Source organism: Mustela putorius, unplaced genomic scaffold (assembly GCF_011764305.1).
Source record: "Mustela putorius furo isolate JIRA1106 unplaced genomic scaffold, ASM1176430v1.1 tig00000738_pilon_pilon_pilon, whole genome shotgun sequence".
Lineage (NCBI taxonomy): Eukaryota > Metazoa > Chordata > Mammalia > Carnivora > Mustelidae > Mustela > Mustela putorius.
In genome coordinates, this window is record NW_025421463.1 from 11,316,180 (window position 1) to 11,336,814 (window position 20,635).

General features: G+C 43.9%; 1 protein-coding gene across 1 annotated transcript; it reads left to right on the plus strand.

Moving 5' to 3' along the window:
- The first annotated feature begins 682 nt into the window (after positions 1–682).
- Positions 683–20,320, plus strand: RTCB (RNA 2',3'-cyclic phosphate and 5'-OH ligase). The gene is made up of 12 exons (XM_004743085.3): positions 683–946; positions 3,700–3,778; positions 4,987–5,054; positions 6,807–6,906; positions 7,816–7,972; positions 9,547–9,703; positions 11,313–11,472; positions 12,633–12,808; positions 13,305–13,493; positions 14,170–14,280; positions 15,625–15,744; positions 19,276–20,320. The coding sequence occupies exons 1-12, from the start codon at positions 698–700 to the stop codon at positions 19,381–19,383; spliced, it is 1,674 nt and encodes a 557-aa protein (XP_004743142.3). The 5' UTR covers positions 683–697; the 3' UTR covers positions 19,384–20,320.
- The last annotated feature ends 315 nt before the right edge of the window (positions 20,321–20,635 follow it).

Genomic DNA, 20,635 nt, shown 5'->3' on the forward strand with positions numbered 1-20,635 from the left:
AGGAGGAGAGAGATGAATCCCAGAAGGCTGGTAAAGCCGCCTGTGCTACAGGGCAGAGGGAGAAATGGAGTCCAAGTCTTCCCCATCCCCAAGTCACCGCTATTTACATGCGGTAGGACTAGAAGCGGAAATACGTGAAAACCGCTTACTCTGGGAGCAAGAGAGGCATGTAAAAGAGCACGAACAAGGGTTCCAAGTCGTCCAAGAAGGGAAGCCCGGGCAGCCCGGCTGTCCGCCTGGACTGCCGTCCGCTCATCTTCAGGGCGCGCCTCTGGCCACAGCAACCAGCCCATCGGTGTTCGCTGGGATAACGGGTAAACTGTCACCTTCATTCTTCGGAACGTTCTTTTCTGGCAGAAAAGTGATTTAACGTGCCTCCACACATGCGTCCTGAAACACTACATGTGTCCAGTCATATTTATTTAAACAGGCTTCGCGGCTACACGCATCTTTTTTCCCTCCCTGCTGGGAACGTAAACTCCACGCAGATTTTCATTACAGCAGTTGGACCTGATCCAGATTCAGTGCGTTCTTCAAGTGCTGAAAAGCACTTCCAAAACAAAGGATGACTACAAACTGGCTAAAAACGACTGCATTTAGTTCAGCTTTAAGCCCGAAGAGGGCTAGTAAATATCCAAGAAAGATAAACACTAGAGGGCAGTCTAACTTAACGAGAGAAAAGCGATTTGTGGGGGCCATGAGTTTCGAGCCTCGACGCTTGCCGTTGCCCAGCCTGCGGCGGAGCCTACTGCGCCTGCGCGTTGGCTTCCGGAAGGTGGTACTTCAGGCAGCGGGACAGCGCGGCAGCGTCTCTTCAAAGCGGAGCCGGGAGTTTTCGCCGCTTGTCGCCGCCATGAGTCGCAGCTATAATGATGAGCTGCAGTTCTTGGAAAAGATCAATAAAAACTGCTGGAGAATCAAGAAGGGCTTCGTGCCTAACATGCAGGTGAGGCGGGGAAGCAGGAGCCCGTGACGGGGCCTTCCCGGGGGCCCGCGGCGCCTCCCTGCCCACCCGGCCCGGCCTTCCCCCTCGTCCTCCCGACTCCTGGCTTAGCGCGGGGACCGTCCCCGTCCCCACCCTCCGGCCGGCCCCCCCCTCCCGGCGGGAAAGGTCCCCAAAGCGGCACGTTCCGGGGGAATCCCAAGTGAACGCGAAATTGGCGCTTGCACAACGCTTTCGCGTCGAAGTCCCCGAAACGCGCCGCAAGATGTTACATTCTCGAGCTTTAGAGACGCGAGGGGTAGCTGTACACGGTGGCCCAGCCAGTCCCGGGTGGAGTCGCTGGGGCGGGACTCTGTTCCTGAGTCATGCCGGCCATCTGGGTGACGTTTACGAGACCTTTGTTTGCTGAAGCCAGGTATTAGCGTTCACCGTTCACTAAGACGTCTTTGCGTCTCGCAGCGGTCTAGAAGCTTCCCAGGGCAGGGTGGCTTGTTTTGAATACTCACTTCGCTAAGGATGGGCAGGTGACCCAGCTTCCTCTGGCCACCTCGTAAGCTCGGTCAGGACTTGATGCCCATTTGACTGCTTTTCTCCGACGGAATGATGTATTCGCGTTGGAGACTTGGAACCCAACACCGCGGAGCGTGAAAGCCTGGGCTCGCGCTCTCGCGCAGGCTTCGTTGCCATTTGTGTCTATTATTTTCCATTAAAGGGAAGAAAACAGTCGTTTGCAAGGTTCGGGGACCTATGTTGTTAAGTAGCTTTTGAACTCTTTTAAGGTGCCTTGTTAGTGTATTGAAAGGTTTGTGAGCCTGTGATTTGGTAAGAGTTCCTGATAGCCACTCCACTCTTTTACTCAATATCAACTTACTGTGTGTCCCCATGAGCAAAGCTGGACTCAGACGAGAAAAAGGCCACGGTCATAAGATTCCTTTTTGCTCTTTTCCGTTTAACCAGTTTCTGTCTATGGAATCTGGTTCCCTGAATGAGGGAATAGGAAATAACCATGACGTGATGGTCATGATAACCCACGGTCAGTGTCTGGTAGTGATTCTGGCTTCACTTTTGATACACACACTTGCTGCTGATTCTGCCTAAGAGCAAGTCTCGTCTTGCCATTGGCAGCTACGGTTTCACTGTACACTTGACTACCACTTCTTTCCTAAGAGCGGAGAGTTGAAATCTCAATGTACTGCTCTTAAAGTTACTGACCTTTGTGCTAAGCTTGAATTCTATTCCCGCAACTTGAGAGATGAGTGAACTTCGCAATAATTACTGTATCTATCCTACTTAATCTCCAGTAAGATCCACATGCTGCACTAAAACTTCCTCTCCCTAAAACACCCCCCTCCCAACTTTATGTCATTTTTGTGTCTCCTTTATATCTCCTGAATGTCTTGCAGCTCCAGTGATGTCTCTTGTCTTTGAAGAGCTGGTTCAAACAGTGAGCACCCGTCAAGCCTCTCCCAGCTCCCTAGGCTGCTGAGCTGCTTCCTCCGTTTTTTCTATAGCACTTTCCTATCCTAGTGCTCATCTCATTGCACCCTTAATTTTCTAGTTTGGGCTGCATCCAGCTGGAAATTCCTCGGAAACAGCATGAGGGACACCTGGATGGCTCGGTCAGTTAAGCGTCTGCCTACGGCTCAGGTCATGATTGCAGGATCCTGGGATCGAGTCCCTTATCGGGCTCCTTGCTCCATGGGGAGCCTCCTTCTCTCTCTGCCTGCCCCCACCCCAACAGATGGGTGAAATCTTAACATATTCTTCATCTCTCCCCTAGTGCCCACTACAGTGCCTAAAACATAGTAAATCTTTGGTGAATTAATGAAATGTGCTCCGTAGAAAATAGTACTGGAGACATTTTGCTTACACTGGTGTTATTCAAGCAGAGGTCCTCTTTCTTATAAAAGAAAGAAATTTGTCCAGGTGATTGCCCTCCTTAGGTGGGCAGCTCCTTCATAGTCTTTGATCTCATAAAAATATTCTGGCCTTAGGTGTTACATAATTACATTCTTCCTTGTCATTTGTATTTTTTGTCAAGCTCCTTTAGCCTCTTAAAATTGTGTAGATTCTAGAACTAAGCACACAGCTGTGTATCTACATGTTAAAATTTTTTTTACTCTTTACCTAAGTATTGATTTATAAATGAGTATAGGACAAAATAAAGTGTAACGTGCTGTTGTCTCAGGCACAGAAAAAATACACTACGGTTAGATGACTGCATTTTTATGTTTAGAATCTTACTCTTTTGATTCATCTGTTTATCAAGACCATGGATTTTTAGAAGCACAAGAGTAGTAGGACTTTTGGCCTTGGTGAGAATATAGTTAGAAGACTATTTTTTTTCCTAGAGGTTTTATTTGAGAGAGAGAGCACGAGTGGGGTGAGGGGCTCCATCCCTGGGACTTCAGGAACATGACCTGAGCTAAAGGCAGATGCCCAGCCAACTGAGCCCCCCAGGTGTCCCAAGACTTCTTTATCACACGTGCAAAAAATTCTTGTTGATTTCTTAAGTGTGGCTTTAAGAATAGGGGAATAGGCAATTTGTGAACATTGCAGAATACATTTTTAAGACCTACTTAAAGATATGAACATCTCATCTTTGTTAGGAAGTTTTCTGCTTGCTTAGGTAATGAGAAAGTGTTCTATAAAGGGTAAAGTAAAATAAATGTTCCGTATGGTATTTGTATTCTAACCAGTGCCTGCCTATATGTCATGGACGTGTGCTTAGAATTTTTCTTTTTCATTCTTACCAGGTTGAAGGAGTTTTCTACGTGAATGATGCTCTGGAAAAATTAATGTTTGAGGAATTAAGGAATGCCTGTCGGGGTGGTGGTAAGTACTTCAGAGTTCTACATGTGGCCATATAAACAACATTTTCCCTGTGGCATGATAGTGGTGACTCAGTTATAATTTAAAAATACAAAAGTATTGTCAAGTAATAATCAAAACTTTTAAATGAGACCAAAAACCTTTATGATCACACTGTTGGCCACCTGGCTCTGTAGAAATTATGTGGAGCTGGGTAGACCTGGTTGGTTTCACAGCTCACCTTGGGCAGTTATAACGAGCTACCATTTATTGTGCACTTATTATGTGCCAGGCACTTTGCAAGGTGCTTTATGTAGATTACCTCATGTAGTTCTGAATTTTAAGAGGAAAATGTTATTTCTGTTTTACAAATGTGTAAGGCAAAATTCAGTGATATTAAGGGGTTTTTATTTAGTCCAGTTGCATAGCTTCTCGGTGACAGAGGTGGATCTCTTATTCAAGAGTGTCTGATTTCAAAGTGTGCATTTTTAACCAGTACCTTGATTAGCCTCACTGAATTTCAGCTAATCTCATTGTAAAGGGGAGTTGATTACACACTTATCTTGCAGAACAGCAGCAACGTTTAGGGATTAGTGTATAAAGCTCTAACGTAATGCTCTAATGGTCACAATGGTATTACAGTGGGACATGGATTTAACCCTTTTATTTTAGGCTCAGCAATCTAAATCCGACCCCTCGCCCCACCAGGACATCCTTACTTGCCTAAAATGACACCACGACCAAGTGACGGACCAGAGCTAGAGCCCCATATCCCCTGCCTCTCGGTCCAGTGTTGTCCCAGCTCTTCTGCATCGCCGCCTTTGTCACTTAGAGTAAAGCCAGTGTTGATTTTTTTTTCTTTTTTTCTTTTTTTTTTTTTTGGTAAATAATACTATTGAAAGAATTCGGGTTTTTTTTTACGTCGGCAACAAAACATTTATTAGTTGTTTCACATTTCTCAGTACCGTGTGTGCAAGGAACCTTTTCATGGTATGCACAGATGTGGACAGGATGTGTGTGATTACTCCGGTTGCCTCACTACCTTCCTGTACGTGCGCTCCCTCCTCGATGAGGCCCCCTTCCCACTTCAGCCCAAACGTCCTCTCCTGCTTTGTTGTTCTGGTAGTCCTGGCCACTGCCCCTTTGTTTCATGCAAGCTAGAAACATATGAATAAATGTAATATTAAAAGTCAACTGCGTTCCCTTTCCTAATACTGAATTTTTGTCTTCAGGTGTCGGTGGCTTCCTGCCAGCCATGAAGCAAATTGGCAATGTGGCAGCCCTGCCTGGGATTGTTCATGTGAGTCCTGGTTCCGAGTTTGAATCATTTATATTTTCTCTTAGACTCAGAGTTCTCTGAGTGGATGAATGGCCAGCCCTAACCAATAGTAGCATCACTTAGTGACCTTCAAACTTCCAGAAATAACCATGGAGTTTAAAGCTGTAATTGAGTCTGGGTGACATCTCAGTTTCTGCTTGCTTTTTGCTAGAACCTGTAAGCATTTGAAAAATCTTTGAAGTAGTTTTGTTTTCTTGTTTCTTCGTCACAGTAGAGCCTTATTACTGGCCGAGGGTACCACCATTGAAAGTTTCACTCTGGCCCCATTCAAGAGGATGGTTGGAGAAAGAATAGACAAAAGTGTAGGATTAGACCTGTGGGGGGGAAGAAAGGACAGGGCAGCTGTGGGAGGCACGGTTGGGAAAGGAGGCTGGGGGTGGGAACAGGTAGGCCTGGGTGGGGCGAGGTGGAAGGGGGAGCCTCCGCAGCCTTGTGTCAGGTTCCACCGTCACTGGAACGTGTGAAACCCATACAACAGGCATTTTTTTGAGCCCTTTATACCATTTACTGTGCTGGCACTTGGAAGGAAAATGAAAAGAAAGGGCTTTTGCATGTAAGGAACTGTTAGGTGTCTAGGTGTCTGCATTGACCTGCATTCTTCCTGGGTCAGGGCCCTTTCCTAGGTGTCAGATGTAGCAGGTGTACAGTATTCATGCCAGCCAAAGGATTACATTTGCCAATGATTGCTTCAACACTAAGGGCCTGTATAAATCCGATATTTCCCTTCACTTCGCCTGATGTGACCACAATTTATCCATGTCTCAAGATTGTCTTTAAAATGTAATTCTAGGGGCACCTGGGTGGCTCAGTGGGTTAAGGCCTCTGCCTTCGGCTCAGGTCATGATCCCAGGGTCCTGGGATCAAGCCCTGCATCGGGCTCTCCTCAGCAGGGAGCCTGCTTCCTCCTCTCTCTCTGCCTGCCTCTCTGCCTACTTGTGATCTCTGTCTGTCAAATAAATAAATAAAATCTTAAAAAATAAAAAAAAACAAAATATAATTCTACTTTGGGTGTCTGGGTGGCTCAGTTAAAGTTGAGTTTCCACTCTTGATTTCGGTTCAGGTCACAATTTCAGGGTCATGGGATCGAGCCCTGCTTTGGGCTCCACACTCAGCGGGGAGTCTTCTTAAGATTCTCTCCCTCACGCCGCCACCCTGCTCTCACTCACCCTCTCTGAAATAATAAATCTTTTTTTTTAATAACAATAAATACTTGTAATGTAATACTACATTGAAGTTAGTATGTGGCCCTCTTACAGCATGTCATACTGAGCCTCATACTGAGGCTTTTCTGTTCTAGTTTCCTTAGTTAATGGTCAGACTTTATTAAAAAGGTTTTTGGGGGCACCTGGGTGGCTCAGTGGGTTAAAGCCTCTGCCTTCAGCTCAGGTCATGATCCCAGGGTCCTGGGATCGAGCCCCACATCGGGCTCCATGCTCGGCGGGTAGCCTGCTTCTGCCTGCTTCTCTGCCTACTTGTGATCTCTGTCAAATAAATAAAATTAAATATAAAAAAAACTTAAAAAAAAAAAGATATTTTTCCCGCTATTTTTAGCTTTATGATTAGAAGTTTTTACACTTAATTTCCACCAATAGAGAAGGTTTCACAAGAACAGAATCTTGATTTGGGGAAGGCTTTGGCCCAGAGCCCACGTGAGAATTAATACAGTCTTGTCTGGGTGAGAAAGCTGGATCTCATTTTCTGATTTTCTTTCAGCGATCTATTGGGCTTCCTGATGTCCATTCAGGTTATGGGTTTGCTATTGGGAATATGGCAGCCTTTGATATGAACGACCCTGAAGCGGTGGTGTCCCCAGGTAAGGTCACTGTGCAAGTCTGCCGTCAGGGGTGAAGCATTGTCCTGAAATAGTGTGTGGACGCCTCTCCGCCTCATGTTCTGTCCTTTCCCGTCCCCTCATTTACTGAGAGGATGAATTGTGGACACTCAGAGGCTATTAAAATATCAGTTAAAGCATACATTTATGGAAAAATTATTTAGGCTTCTACTATATGCCAGGCACTTTTTAGACATTGGCTACAAAACAAACAACGCTTTGCCAGCAAATTATGTGTCTTCTTTGTGTCCCAGTTAATTCTCCGGCACATGTTAGGTTGGTAATGTTAACTCCATGTGGCATTACTGTGAGGAGTAAATGACCTCAGCTGTGAAAAGTACTTAGCACAATACAAGGCCCTTAGGAAATACTGGGTAAGTGATTACTCTCATTATCATCGTTAAGATTAACATCTAGTTGTATACATCTTTTTTAACCTGGTCTAGGTGATACTCATTGTTCATTACCACCTTCCTGGCCTACAAAGTACCCATAGTATGGACATTACTTTAAATGTTTTGATGTCATCAGACTTTACCTACTTTGTGGGCTGCTCTTAAAAAATGATCTTCAGGGGCACCTAGATGGCTCAGTGGGTCAAAGCCTCTGCCTTCGGCTCAGGTCATGATCGCAGGGTCCTGGGATCGAGCCCTGCATCCGGCTCTCTGCTCCGCGGGGAGCCTGCTTCCTCCTCCCTCTCTCTCTGCCTGTCTCTCAGCCTACTTGTGATCTGTCTGTCAAATAAATAAATAAAAATCTTTATAAATAAATAAATAAAGATCTTCAAAAGAAGAGCTGTCTTTCAAACCCATGTTAAGGGTGAGAAACCACAGGTAGCCTTGCCCAGCTGCCCGGTGTTGCTGATCTATGACTAACTTCTCTATTTCGCAGGTGGCGTCGGCTTTGACATCAACTGTGGTGTGCGCTTGCTAAGAACCAATTTAGACGAAAGTGATGTCCAGCCTGTGAAGGAGCAGCTCGCCCAGGCTATGTTTGACCACATTCCTGTCGGCGTAGGATCAAAAGGGGTCATCCCCATGAGTGCCAAGTAAGAGGACAAGATTCCAGTAAACGGATAGGGAAGGAAAATAGCCACATGACCCTCATATTCATAACCAGTGCAGGATGCTTAGGGAGTGGGGATTGTTTAGTCACCTTTCAGGAAGTGGTAATGAATTGTTCTTTTACATGTGAGGTCCGCCCCCCCCAGTTGAGTAGAGAGATTGGTCACATGATGTTCATTAGAACAGCTTTGACATACAATCGAGTTTATAATGGAAAAAGGCCCACTAACAGTTATCGAGCACTTCTACATGGAACACCCTGTGCTATCGTATACGTCTGTCATGTCATGACATCTCGATAATAACCCTAATGTTACTCCCAACTGACAAGAAAGGAAAGTGAGGTTTAAAGAGGTAGTAGTAAGCTAGTAAGTAAAGTCAGGGTTCAAACCAAAGATCCTTTGGCTTCAGAGGCCGTGTTCTGAACGGCCTTTTGTCAGTGAGCCTGTAGTTAGCCATGACCTTCCTTTTTGAATGATGGCACTGAATGTTGTATATTAGCCAGGATGTTAAATATTTCAGTGGTAGAGAATGAAAGTGAAGGCCACAGCATAACTGCCTTTTCGATGGCCATTGACGATACCATAATGGCTCGTGCAAAGCTGTGTGTCTTAAACTTTGCAGAACATGTGCTTAACAAGAATGTTTCTTTTGCATCTTCTGTTTTATCTTTAAAATTCATGTGACTTTTGCATCCTAATTTATATATGTGTATATATGTTCATACCATTATGTTTCTAGCTATTAACAATTCTGCAGCTCCTCTCCAGCAAGAAAAAAAAAAAAAATTGGAGTAAACATACATTTGGAAGATCTGTGATTTCACATGGTCCCTGACGTGCAACCCTGGTTTGAAGAGTGTACCTAGAACATATAAATTCTAAGATCTTCGTAAATATTTTAGATAGGAATTTTTGTCCTGTATCATAAATAATATTTGAAATGGGCTATAGTAGGGAGATGACATTGACCATTTAACCTTCCAGATAGTGTATTGGGAGGGCTGGACCTTAGATGAAGATGAAGGCTGCTTCCTTCTAGGGATGTAATGTATATGCCCCTTCAGAATGCACGTGCACTGAAGCCATGCAGTATTTCTGCAGAGGTACCTTCAAGTTCTTCCTGTGTCACCTGAAGGCATTTACATAGGTTTATCATTTGGCTGTAATTTTTCATAAATTATTAATGAAGGGGTAGCTAAGTTAGTGGTGGTTGGTGGTATGCGAGATGACAGTTATATGATGACAAATTATCTTTGCTTTTCAGAGAGGCAAATCTAATGTAAAAAAGATTTAAAGAGGAGAAGGAACTGAATGAATGTCTAAAGAATGATAATCGTTTCTAATACAATCCTACTATTTTATATCACAATTATTTACGTAGCTGCTTTCCTCCAAAAAATCTGGAGTTGCTGAGAGCATAAACATGGCATCTAGCACAGCGCCCAGTATATAGGCGAGAGTAGATGGACTGTTTCCTTCTGCCCTTTTGAGATGTGGTCATCTCAGCTTTTGTTCTGTCGTGGCCATGAAATGACCAGACCTTATTATTCCCTCAGAGACTTGGAGGAGGCCTTGGAGATGGGAGTGGACTGGTCCCTGAGGGAAGGCTACGCCTGGGCTGAGGACAAGGAGCACTGTGAGGAGTACGGAAGGATGTTGCAGGCCGACCCCAACAAGGTCTCTGCGAGGGCTAAGAAGAGAGGCCTCCCTCAGGTAACACGGGGGAGGGGCAATGTGCTGGGTCGGGGAGGGGTTTCCTACGCTTCCGTTGAGGCAAAAATGTTGTCTTCTGTGTAGCAAATATATCCCCAGGTTTTTCACAGTATATCAAAAAGAACACAAATTTATTTATACCACAATTTTACTCTTTTGAAAAAGTGTTAGGAACTTGCAGGTGTTCATAAAACAAGATGTGCTGAATTAGAAATAGATGGAAGAAAAATAGGCTATCGGTATAAGGCTTAAAAATGTATGCCCAGGGGCGCCTGGGTGGCTCAGTGGGTTAAGGCCTCTGCCTTCAGCTCAGGTCATGACCGCAGCGTCCTGGGATCAAGTGCTGCATCAGGCTGTCTGCTCAGCAGGGAGCCTGCTTTCCCCCCCTCTCTCTGCCTGCCTCTCTGCCTACTTGTGATCTCTCTCTGTCAAATAAATAAATAAAATCTTTTTTAAAAAAAATGTATCCCCAAATTACATATGTACATACTTGGACAGTTCACAGATGTGGCTGTTTTCTGGAGTCTAAGATGAGCAGACATACCTTATCTTACCCATGAGATAAGAATATAGCACATGTTTGAAATCTATAGCTAGTGGCAATGGCATTGCTATTAATTCTCTGTGACTGTGGGCAAGTCTCTTTTGCCTGAGTCTGGTTTTGTTTTGTTTTCTTTTCTTTTTTAAGATTGTGTCAAAGAGTGAGAATATAAGCAGTGGAGAAGCAGAGGGAGCGGCAGGCTCCCTGCTGAACAGGAAACCATGTGTAGGGTTCAATCTCAGGACCCTGGGATCATGATCTGAGCCAAAGGCAGACACTTAACTAACTGAGCCACCCAGGCGTCCCTCCGAGTCTGGTTTTCTCATCTGAAAATCGCAGTAGTTAAAACTAGGCAGCCTCTAAAGATTCTTCCAGCACTTTTGTGCTGCGGTCCCTGAATCCTCTATCAACTCCAGTTACAGGATGTACTTTCAGTGGTGGATAATGGTAGGTGTCAGCAAACTCAAAGATCTTTCAAAACTCATTTGAACTTGGACCTTGTTTAAAAATCCACACTCAGGAGTTTATCCCAAAATTTGACCCTTGTGTCCACACGTTTAAAGTGTCCTCTGAGCCATTTAATGGTCTGAATTTGGGTTTATGAAGTTTTCAGAACATATTTGTATATACCTCAAGCAGGTAATGATACAGTGAGTTTCAGGAGCTACTCTATCATATTTTTATTGTGTATTGCTTTAAATGCATGAAGCATTTCTGAGGCTCAGAAATTTCTTTATTGTATAAAACTGATTATTTTTTGTTATCGGTTGATTTTATCAGTTTGCTTTTTAAATGGATTTTTAAAAAGCAGAATAGTAATCTGGCACCTCAGTGCATTGAGTGTCCAACTCTTGATTTCCAATCAGGTCATGATCTCATGGGTTGTGAGATCTAGCCCCATGTCAGGCTCCCCACTCAGTGAGGAGTCTACTCGTAGACTCTCTGTCTCTGCCCCTCCCCACCCAATTTGTGATGCACATTGGCACTTTCTCTGTCTCTCTAAAATCAATAAATAAACATTTAAAAGTGGAATAGAAGTCATTTTATCAGATATTCTTACTTTTGCAGTTGGGGACCCTGGGAGCAGGCAACCACTATGCAGAAATCCAGGTTGTGGATGAGATTTTCAATGAGTACGCAGCTAAGAAAATGGGCATCGACCATAAGGGACAGGTGTGTGTGATGATCCACAGTGGAAGCAGAGGCTTGGGCCACCAAGTAGCCACAGGTATATTCTCAAGTGCATTTTTGACTCAGTGCTCAAACACGCATTTATGGGGAACCAAATAGAGATTTCAGAGAGGAAGCTCTAGAACTATATACTGCGTAGGTTTTTACTGTTTCACTGGTGTTGTCATAGGAGATTAAATATTTCAAATATACTATTTCATTTATACACTTACGATGTATGCAGATGTGTCTCACGTACCTGTACTGCAAGATTAAGTGTTGTGGTGGATTCAGTGATGAAATTGGCAAGGAATTGCCCTCACGGTGTCTCAAAAAAGAGATAATCACATTAATTAAAGTGAAAAGGTAATACCTGATAAAATATAAGACAGTCTATATAAAGCATTTAGAAAAAATACATTGGAAGTGGCATGTTGAACACCTACTGTTTGCAGTTTGGACAGTCATGCACAAAGGACATTCATGATCAAAAGACAGCATGGACAAAAGCAGAAGGCAGGCGAATAGCAGCAGGATCACTTTGGATGACTGATAGGACGTGTGAAAGCATTTATGCATTTATGAGAAGGTATATATACACGTGGAAATTACTATAAACCTTAAGTTGTGTGTTATATAGTTCATCCTTGTGTTTGCATTTCATCCTATGCTAATTTAATAATTTGGGCCAGTGTGACCCATTAGAATATTTAATCTAGCAGATGTATGGAGCACTGACTAGTAATTCCGAATTCTCTGCTGAGTACTTCTCTACACTTGGCCACGGATTTTATTTTCCTGCTCTTCGAGCAACTTGTCTCCAATTCTTTTCTGTTAAATCACTAAAATATTATTTTTTAAAACCGTGATAGTAATAAAATATATTTTACTACTTGTGTTCATTCATTCTCATGCCAGGAAAGGAGAAACTAAGACCATGTTGTTGCTGTGTGTGTACACCTCTCGTTCCCTTTCCAGGTTCCTGCAGGGAAGGTATTAGCTTTGTAGCCGACATTCTTTGTGTCACACAGCACGGACAGAAGATTCTCAGTAACTATGTCTTGACCAAGCAAATAGATGAATCTAGAAACACTTCAAGGAAAAGTTGTATTTTATTTGCTTTTTAAAAAATGAGTTTGAATGTAACCTAATTTTCTTCAATAAATCTAATTATAAAGGGAAAAGCAGCCTCTTTAGACTTGCTTCTGTCTTGTCCAGATGCACTGGTAGCTATGGAAAAAGCCATGAAGAGAGACAAGATTATAGTCAACGACCGGCAGTTGGCTTGTGCTCGGATCGCTTCCCCAGAGGGTCAGGACTACCTGAAGGGGATGGCAGCTGCTGGCAACTACGCCTGGGTCAACCGCTCCTCCATGACCTTCCTAACCCGTCAGGTACGGTTGAAGTTGCTCTTCTGTTACTCGTGTTGAGGTTTAAAACAGAGCCTACAGAATCCAGTTTTCAAAATCTACATGATAAATATTGGAAATATTGGCAAACTCTCCAGGCTTTTGAAGTCTCCTTAAACCAAATCAGCAGAGTATCAGGTGTGGGGAATGGGAGAAGAGAAGCCAAAATTGTTTTTAGAATTTGCCTTGAGCATCAGACAGGATAGATTCTGTGCGTTCACGGAGACGAGATGGCTGAGGAAGCTGTTCTGCAGGGTGGGATGAAGAGTAGCCCAGCAGCTTTCCAGTCAGTCGGCATTTCCGGGGTGGCATTTGCAATGTCGTGTAAAAGATGTTTTTTGTATTTTATGTGAAGGAATAATACTGCTGTACTTGAGCTCATAAATTCCTCACTCCCTATAGGAACAGACCAGCTGAAGTCCATTAGAGGAGTTCGGAAGAGCTGGTTCTGGCTGCTTTTAACACAGGCTTGTCCTTTCAGGCTTTTGCCAAGGTCTTCAACACCACCCCTGACGACTTGGACCTGCATGTCATCTATGACGTTTCTCACAACATTGCCAAAGTAGAGCAGCACGTGGTGGACGGAAAGGAACGGACGCTGTTGGTTCACAGGAAGGGATCCACCCGCGCTTTCCCTCCTCACCATCCCCTCATCGCTGTCGACTACCAAGTATGTACTAAGCCATTTGCGGTGGGAAGCCGTGGGGGGCGTGATTTAGGTCGTTCTGAACAGGAGCGAGTTCAAACAGAAAGGCAGCAGTTGGGAAAGGTCTGTCCTTCCTGGGAACGGTGATTTCCGGTCTTCTGTGAAGCAGTGACTCCCACCTCATCTCTGCCTGCCTTGGGAGGTCTAAAACACCCTCAGTGGGGCATCTTTTACTCCGTAAAGGTGATCTTTTCAAGGCCTCTGAATGATTGGAAGGCAAGATTAAGATTAAACTCGGTCTGTTCCTCTCTCCTCCTCTCTCGTTGTGTGGCTGTGGTAGAGGTAGAAGGGCCCTTAGCCTGCTCCCGTTTTCCCTGTAATAAGGCAACCGGAACCCGGAGAGGTCAGGCACCTTGTCCTGGAATGTTCTTCCTAATGACGTTTCCCGAAACATTTGCTCTTGTGTTGTCTGTCTCTGCTGCCTTTCAAGTCCTCACGTTTTTCGTTCCTTTCCACTTCCCTCTCAATTACCCAAGAATTAAAGTAATGTCATAGTAACAGTTGGGAAAGCAATGTATTTAGAGGCCCAGGTTCCTCCCACAGTCCTGCAGTGCAAGAGGAAGTGTAAATCTCAGGCATAAAAAGCTCATCTAAAGTTTTTCTAAATGGTGGTATGTTTGATTTGTGTGTGCTTCCTCAGCTCACTGGACAGCCAGTGCTCATTGGCGGCACCATGGGCACCTGTAGTTACGTTCTTACCGGCACTGAACAGGGCATGACCGAGACCTTCGGAACAACTTGTCATGGAGCGGTAAGGAAAACAGAAACTGACTTAGAAATGCTCTCTTCAGTTTAATCGTCATTTTACATTTCGACAGGTAAACATACTTGATTGGGCATTAACAAAATTGAAGTTTGGATCCGTCTTGTCTTCTACCTGAATTTATTCTCATGATATATACTGTCTAGTGAACCTACTAAGGTCACCTAGCATCTCTACCTTAGTGGTCATTGTAGGGCGAGGGACTGTTGCCCATCTCTGCAAGCCCACAAAATCCAGACTGGGAAATTGCCACACTGGCCCCACCAATACAACTTTGAATGATGCAGGGTCACATCACAGCTTATGTCCGCGATTCACTGGACCTAGTCATTTGCATAATTTGTTCCTTTCTAGGTAGGTCCACTCAAGATTTGGGGGATTCGCACATCAGAGCCCATGCATAGATGCACACCTGTCTCACCATATTGCCTCTTCTAAGCCAGGGGTTGGCAAACTTTGTAAAGCACCAGACAGTAGATATTTGGGTCCATGTGGTCTCTATAGTAGCTATTCCATTGTGCCACTGAAGTGAAAAAGCAGCTATAGACAATACATAAACCAATGGGAATTACTGGTTCCAATAAAACTTTATTTGCAGAAAACAGGTGGTGGGCCAAATTTGGACCACAAACCAGTTTGCCCACCCCTGTTCTGAGCCATGAGAATGCTTAGCTAGTGATGGAGTGGCAGATTGAAACTCAAGAGTACCTTCTCATAAGACAGACCCTAACAAACACATCTGAGCCTGCCTTTTTCTCTGATCCTTTCTTACTCTTGCTGCCTCCGAACTCCTCATTGTAGCCCAGTGATCAGAACCAGCACATCTCATCAGCAACACCGAGAGGCTTTTTTTTTTTTTTTTTTTTTTTTAATGTCACAGAAAGGGTAGGGAGTTTTGGTACCGGCATCTAGCAGAGGCCAGGGATGCTCTGAACAATCTGCGTGACATAGAATTCTCTGGCCCAAAATGTCAGTAGTGCCAAAGTTGGCAGACTATTTCAAATCAAAAGGCACAAAGTTTTTATGACGACAGACCTACTGTTTATAATTAAAATCAATTTATTTATATTGAATTGATAATTGTAATTAGAAATACAGAACTATATTTTTCAATACTGAATGTTTTGTATAGATGGAAAGTTGTTTTCTAGAAGGATATGAGATTTGTAACGAAAAAACTAAGGTTGATTAAAAAGAAAAAAGATTATTTTCTAACTCTAAAAGAAGTCAAGGAAAAGGCATATAATTCCAAAGGATTAAATAATTGCTGGAGTTGAAAATAAATTGTAGCTCAGAATTTATAAAGTAAAGTTCATTTCTTTTCTAATCTAGGGCCGTGCATTGTCCCGGGCAAAATCTCGTCGTAATTTGGATTTCCAGGATGTCTTGGACAAACTGGCAGATATGGGAATCGCAATCCGTGTTGCATCACCCAAACTGGTTATGGAAGAGGTGAGTGAAATTTTGATAAATATTCAGCATAAAACTGTCCGTGATTTATGCTACTACACAGCATAATTTTTGGTATTGCTTATCACATACTATGTTTGTTTTTAAATAACCTCAACTATAGTTTATTGTTGTCTTTTGTTTGGAGATTAGTTACAAGGCAAGTCACAAGAACGATTCTTATCTTTTTTTTTTTTTTTTTTTTTTAAGATTTTATTTATTTGAGAGGGAGAGAAACATTTAGTGAGCAGGAAGGAGAGGGAGAAACAGGCTTCCTGCTGAGCAGGGAGTCTGAAGCCAGACTGGATCCCAGGACCCTGGAATCTGGTAGGATCGTGATCTGAGCCGAAGCAGATGCTTAACCAGCTGAAAAACCCAGGCACCCTGATTCTTAACCTTTCTATGTATTAAACTTTAAAATTGTTTGAGCTGATTCATTTTAACCTTTCTTTTGCACAGCTATTATATATTAGAATTTGAAAGCAGATTTTAAGAGACAGCAGTTTTATTTGATTCACGAGGGAGCCAAAATTTTAAATTATATGTATGTACATATTCAATTTTAGAAGCAGCATAACTTTTTTTAAAAGTTTAAGAGTAAAGAAAAAATCATGTAGAAACTCAGTATCCTAACACAACTGTTAACCTCCCTTTTTAGGACACTTACTGTCTTTTCCTTTTTTTCCCCTGAATGCTTTCTTTTCTTTTCTTAACCAGTTATAATCATAGTTTACATTTTGTGGTCTTTTTTCTAATTTCTTTTTCTCACCTTTTTTGCTATTTTCTTTTTTTAATTTAGCACGTTACTGTTATACTGTTTGTAAGCATCACTTTTTAATGATTGTCAAACATTCTACCAGCTAAGGACCGTAAGTTTCTGCCCATGTTCGACATTTAAGTGGCTTCCAATTTTTTTGCTACTGTAAATTAAGTGTAATGCGTGAAGCTTTTTTCCAGCTGTCTTGGTTTGGTTTGGTTTTGGATTTTTGTTTTTAAGATTTCTTTATTTGACAGAGAGAGGGCAGCACAAGCAGGTTGGGCAGCTGGCAGAGGGAAAGGGAGAGGGAGAAGCAGTCTCCCTGCTGATCAGGGAACCTGACGCAGGGCTGGCGTCTAATATGGTTCTCAATCCCAAGACCCTGCAATCATGACCTGAGCTGAAGGCAGACACTTAAACAACTGGCCCACCCAGGGGCCCCAGCCAGCTGTTTTTAATAATGAGAGTGAAGGGATGCCTGGGTGGCTCAGTTGGTTAAGCAGCTGCCTTCGGCTCAGGTCATGATCCCAGAGTCCTGGGATCGAGTCCCGCATCGGGCTCCTTGCTCGGCAGGGAGCCTGCTTCTCCCTCTGCCTCTGCCTGCCTCTTTGTCTGCCTGTGCTCGCTTGCTCTCTCTCCCTCTGTCTCTGGCAAATAAATAAATAAAATCTTTAAAAAAAAAAATAATGAGAGTGAAATCCTGAGAGTAGACTTACTGAGTCAGAGAGTATGACAAAGCCTTATTTCTTAATAACAAGTAATTTTTTCTCTGATTTTAAGAGTATGGGGCACCTGAATGGCTCAGTTGGTTAAGCAACTGCCTTTGGCTCAGGTCATGATCCCAGGGTCCTGGGATCAAGTTCCATGTTGGGCTCCCTGCTCGGAGAGGAGCCTACTTCTCCCTATGCCTCTGCCTGCTGCACCCCATGTTTGTACATGCATGCGCTCTCTCTCTCTCTCCTCTCTCTCTCTCTCATAAATAAATAAACTCTCCCCCCCCCAAAAAAAGAATAATACCTATTTATGGGGCGCCTGGGTGGCTTAGCTGGTTAAGCATCCAGCTGTTCGTTTCAGCTCAGGTCATGCTCTCAGGGTTGTGAGATCGAGCTGTGTTCTGTGCTGGGCATGGAGCCTGCTTAAGAGTCTGTCTTTCTCTCTTTCTCCCTCTCCCCCTGCCCCCCCTTTCCCTTCCTAAAAAAAAAAGAGTAACACCTGTTTCATTAAGAGCTTTTGGAAAATGCAAAGAAGAAAACAAAACATCTAAAATTACACCAACCAGAGATCACTTCTATTGACATTTGGTATTTTTCTTTTGTGCGTGTTTTACATATGATTTGTTTGTTCGCTCAGGAAATACTACACATCTTTAGTCAGGTGCTATTCTAGGTATTAGGGGTACTGCAGAGAACAAAACCAACAAATCCCTTTCTTGTGAAACTTAGCACATAATAAAAAATCTAGTATGTTAGATGACAGAAAGTGCTATAAAGTATTAATTGCACAGGGATAGGGAAAGATAGGAAGTGGGTGCAGTTTTAAATAGGGTGTAGTGGGGTGACACTTGAAGATCTAAAAGGAATGAGGGAGTGGGTTATGTAGGTATCTAGGGGCAAGCCTTCCAGGCAGAGAGAACAGCCACGTGCAGAAACCGTAAGGCGAGATTATGCTTAGACATTGGAGAAATAGCAGGGAGGTCCCTGTGGCAAAAGCAGGCAAGGGGGAGCTGAGGTCAGAGGTTAGGAGCACCAGATCCTGTGAGTCCTTGCCTTGCCTTTACCGAAGGACTTTTGTTCTTCCTACTCTGAGTGAGGTGCTGGGAAGACACTGGAGAATTTTGAGGAGAAGAGTAACATGATCTGGCACGCTGATGAGAAGAATCTGGAAGAGAAATTGATGATGCAGAAAAGCGGGGGGTCACTGGAGAGGTGTCCTTGGATAGATGAGAGGAGATGGGATCGAGTGTCCCAAGTGGATGGGGTTGGTCCTTGCTAGGAGCTCAGAAAAGGAATCTTTAATAAAAGAGAAGGTAGGATGCAGGTGGTCAGGGAAGTGGTGGTGAGATTATATGGAGATTTTGTTCTGATGGTTTCTCTTTTTTTGAGTGTAATAGAAAGTAGTATCAGCAACTGAGAGTGAGAATGCAGGGGAAGGTAGGAGCCCTGTGGAAGTTCGCTGAGAGGAGCTGCTGTGGTGCCGGGAACAGGGAGAGAAGGTGTGTGATGAGATGTGATGAGACTAGTTCTGACTGGCTGGGAAGGGGGTGGGGAGGTCTTGCTGGGAACTCAGAAGAGTGTGCGTGTCCGTGTATAGACACACAAACATAGAGACGATGTTGGTAATACAGATGCATTGAGTAACTTTCCCTTGTTGTGAAGGTAATAGCTGTTCATTCCAGAAATTTTGACAACTGTAGAAATAAAATCAGAGTGGCCAATAACGACCAACCAAAGATAATGGTTTGATGCATTTCCTTTCTGTTGGGTATTAGTGTGTGTGTTTTATTCAGTTACGTTAACTGCTTTTGCTAGTTATACAGGTCATATATATGTAATGGGAAACTATGAGACATACAGAAAAAATAAAAAACCAGGTAAAAGTGTTTATGTTATTATTCTCTTACCAACATCGAGTTTAGTCATCGTCTTTGTATGACACACACACCAAAACGAAAACTCAGTATTATTTTAATGTACATTTCTTTAATCCCACGTGAAGTTTAATGGTTTCAAGAATTACACTTTAAGTAGATTTTTACAGTGTTTAACTTCTCCCCTCAGGCCCCCGAGTCGTATAAGAACGTGACGGACGTGGTGAACACCTGCCACGATGCTGGAATCAGCAAGAAGGCCATTAAGCTAAGGCCGATCGCCGTCATCAAAGGATAGAACGCTGACCACAGCCGCCAACGCCACTGCCCCTCATGGGATGGAGGCAGACAGAGATGCTCCTCAGACATTAGACTCCAGACCCACAGGCTCCCAAGTGCACAGCTGCAACCGCCAGTTCCCGAGGCATTGGCAAGCGGCTGCTGCTCTCGGGAGCCAGGCCTGGAACCTTACCTTCCGGGAGGAGTCCCCCTGTCCACCCTGATTGTCCCCCCAGTTTTCGTATTGGGGGTGGGTATAGATCAAGATGCTGCCCAACTCAGTCATAGAAGTGTGTAGCCAGCAGAACGAAGTTCTTGACAGCAAGCCCTGTTTATATTCTGAGTCTTGAAGAACCTTCTAGTAACTAAGGTTTTCAAATGTTTCCTTTCCCTCCTCCTTTTGTCAGTTTGTCCGTTCACCCACCCATCCATCCCCTTCCCCTGCACCCAGCAAAACCTCGACCACCACTCTCACTTGGAAAGCACCCACGGCGTCCTTTCCAGACGGGAGATGAATGGATCGTGGGACACGTTGAGGAGGGAACGGAGGTGTAGGAATAGGGGCTCAGAGTCATTTTCCATAGACTGACTTCTTTGTTCAACCTAGACGTGAGGCAGAGTCCTGCCGTACCTGCACAAGGCGCCTGTGGGGAGCTGTCGTTAAGTAGGCCTGGTCTGGTAAACTGTTCCGGGTGAGGTCTAGCACAGCAGCATCGGCGACCTGCACGGAAAGCTGAGTATCTTTATGTTCGTGGTTGAATTATTATAAAAGCCTTACAGGACTGTGGTGTTAGCGGTGGTTCTGTTGGACAGGTTGACTGGTGCCATCTAATCAGATTTCGTGTTCTGTACTGTGACACCTGTAGATGTGGAAGGGACAGGTTACTAAGGCCTTTGTTAAGTCCAAACAGCCAGTAAAATAGAAAAATCTAATAAAGTTGCAATAAGTTGTTTTATCTTGTGCTTCATCGTTTATTTCTTGGGACAGTTAGTATTTGTGCTTGGTTCACTTTGCTTAGTGCTGTTGCCTGATTTTCTCCCAGGTTGCTTTCAGTGACTCACTCTAAAATATTCTTCCCTAAAACTTACCTTCAGCTTACAGTAAAAACTCTCCTTGGAGTATCTTCTAGATGCTGCCGTTTGGGGTGCCTGGGTGGCTCAGTGGGTTAAAGCCTCTGCCTTCGGCTCAGGTCATGGTCTCAGGATCCTGGGATCGAGTCCCGCATCAGGCTCTCTGCTGGGCAGGGAGCCTACTTCCTCCTCTCTCTCTC

What these genes read in the sequence shown, in the direction of transcription:
- RTCB (XM_004743085.3), top strand. Translation starts at nt 698, where the DNA reads ATGAGTTTCGAGCCTCGACGCTTGCCGTTGCCCAGCCTGCGGCGGAGC. An exon ending in GCTTCGTGCCTAACATGCAG is followed by an intron (nt 947 to 3,699) that starts GTGAGGCGGGGA and finishes CATTCTTACCAG; the next exon opens with GTTGAAGGAGTTTTCTACGT. An exon ending in GAATGCCTGTCGGGGTGGTG is followed by an intron (nt 3,779 to 4,986) that starts GTAAGTACTTCA and finishes TTTTGTCTTCAG; the next exon opens with GTGTCGGTGGCTTCCTGCCA.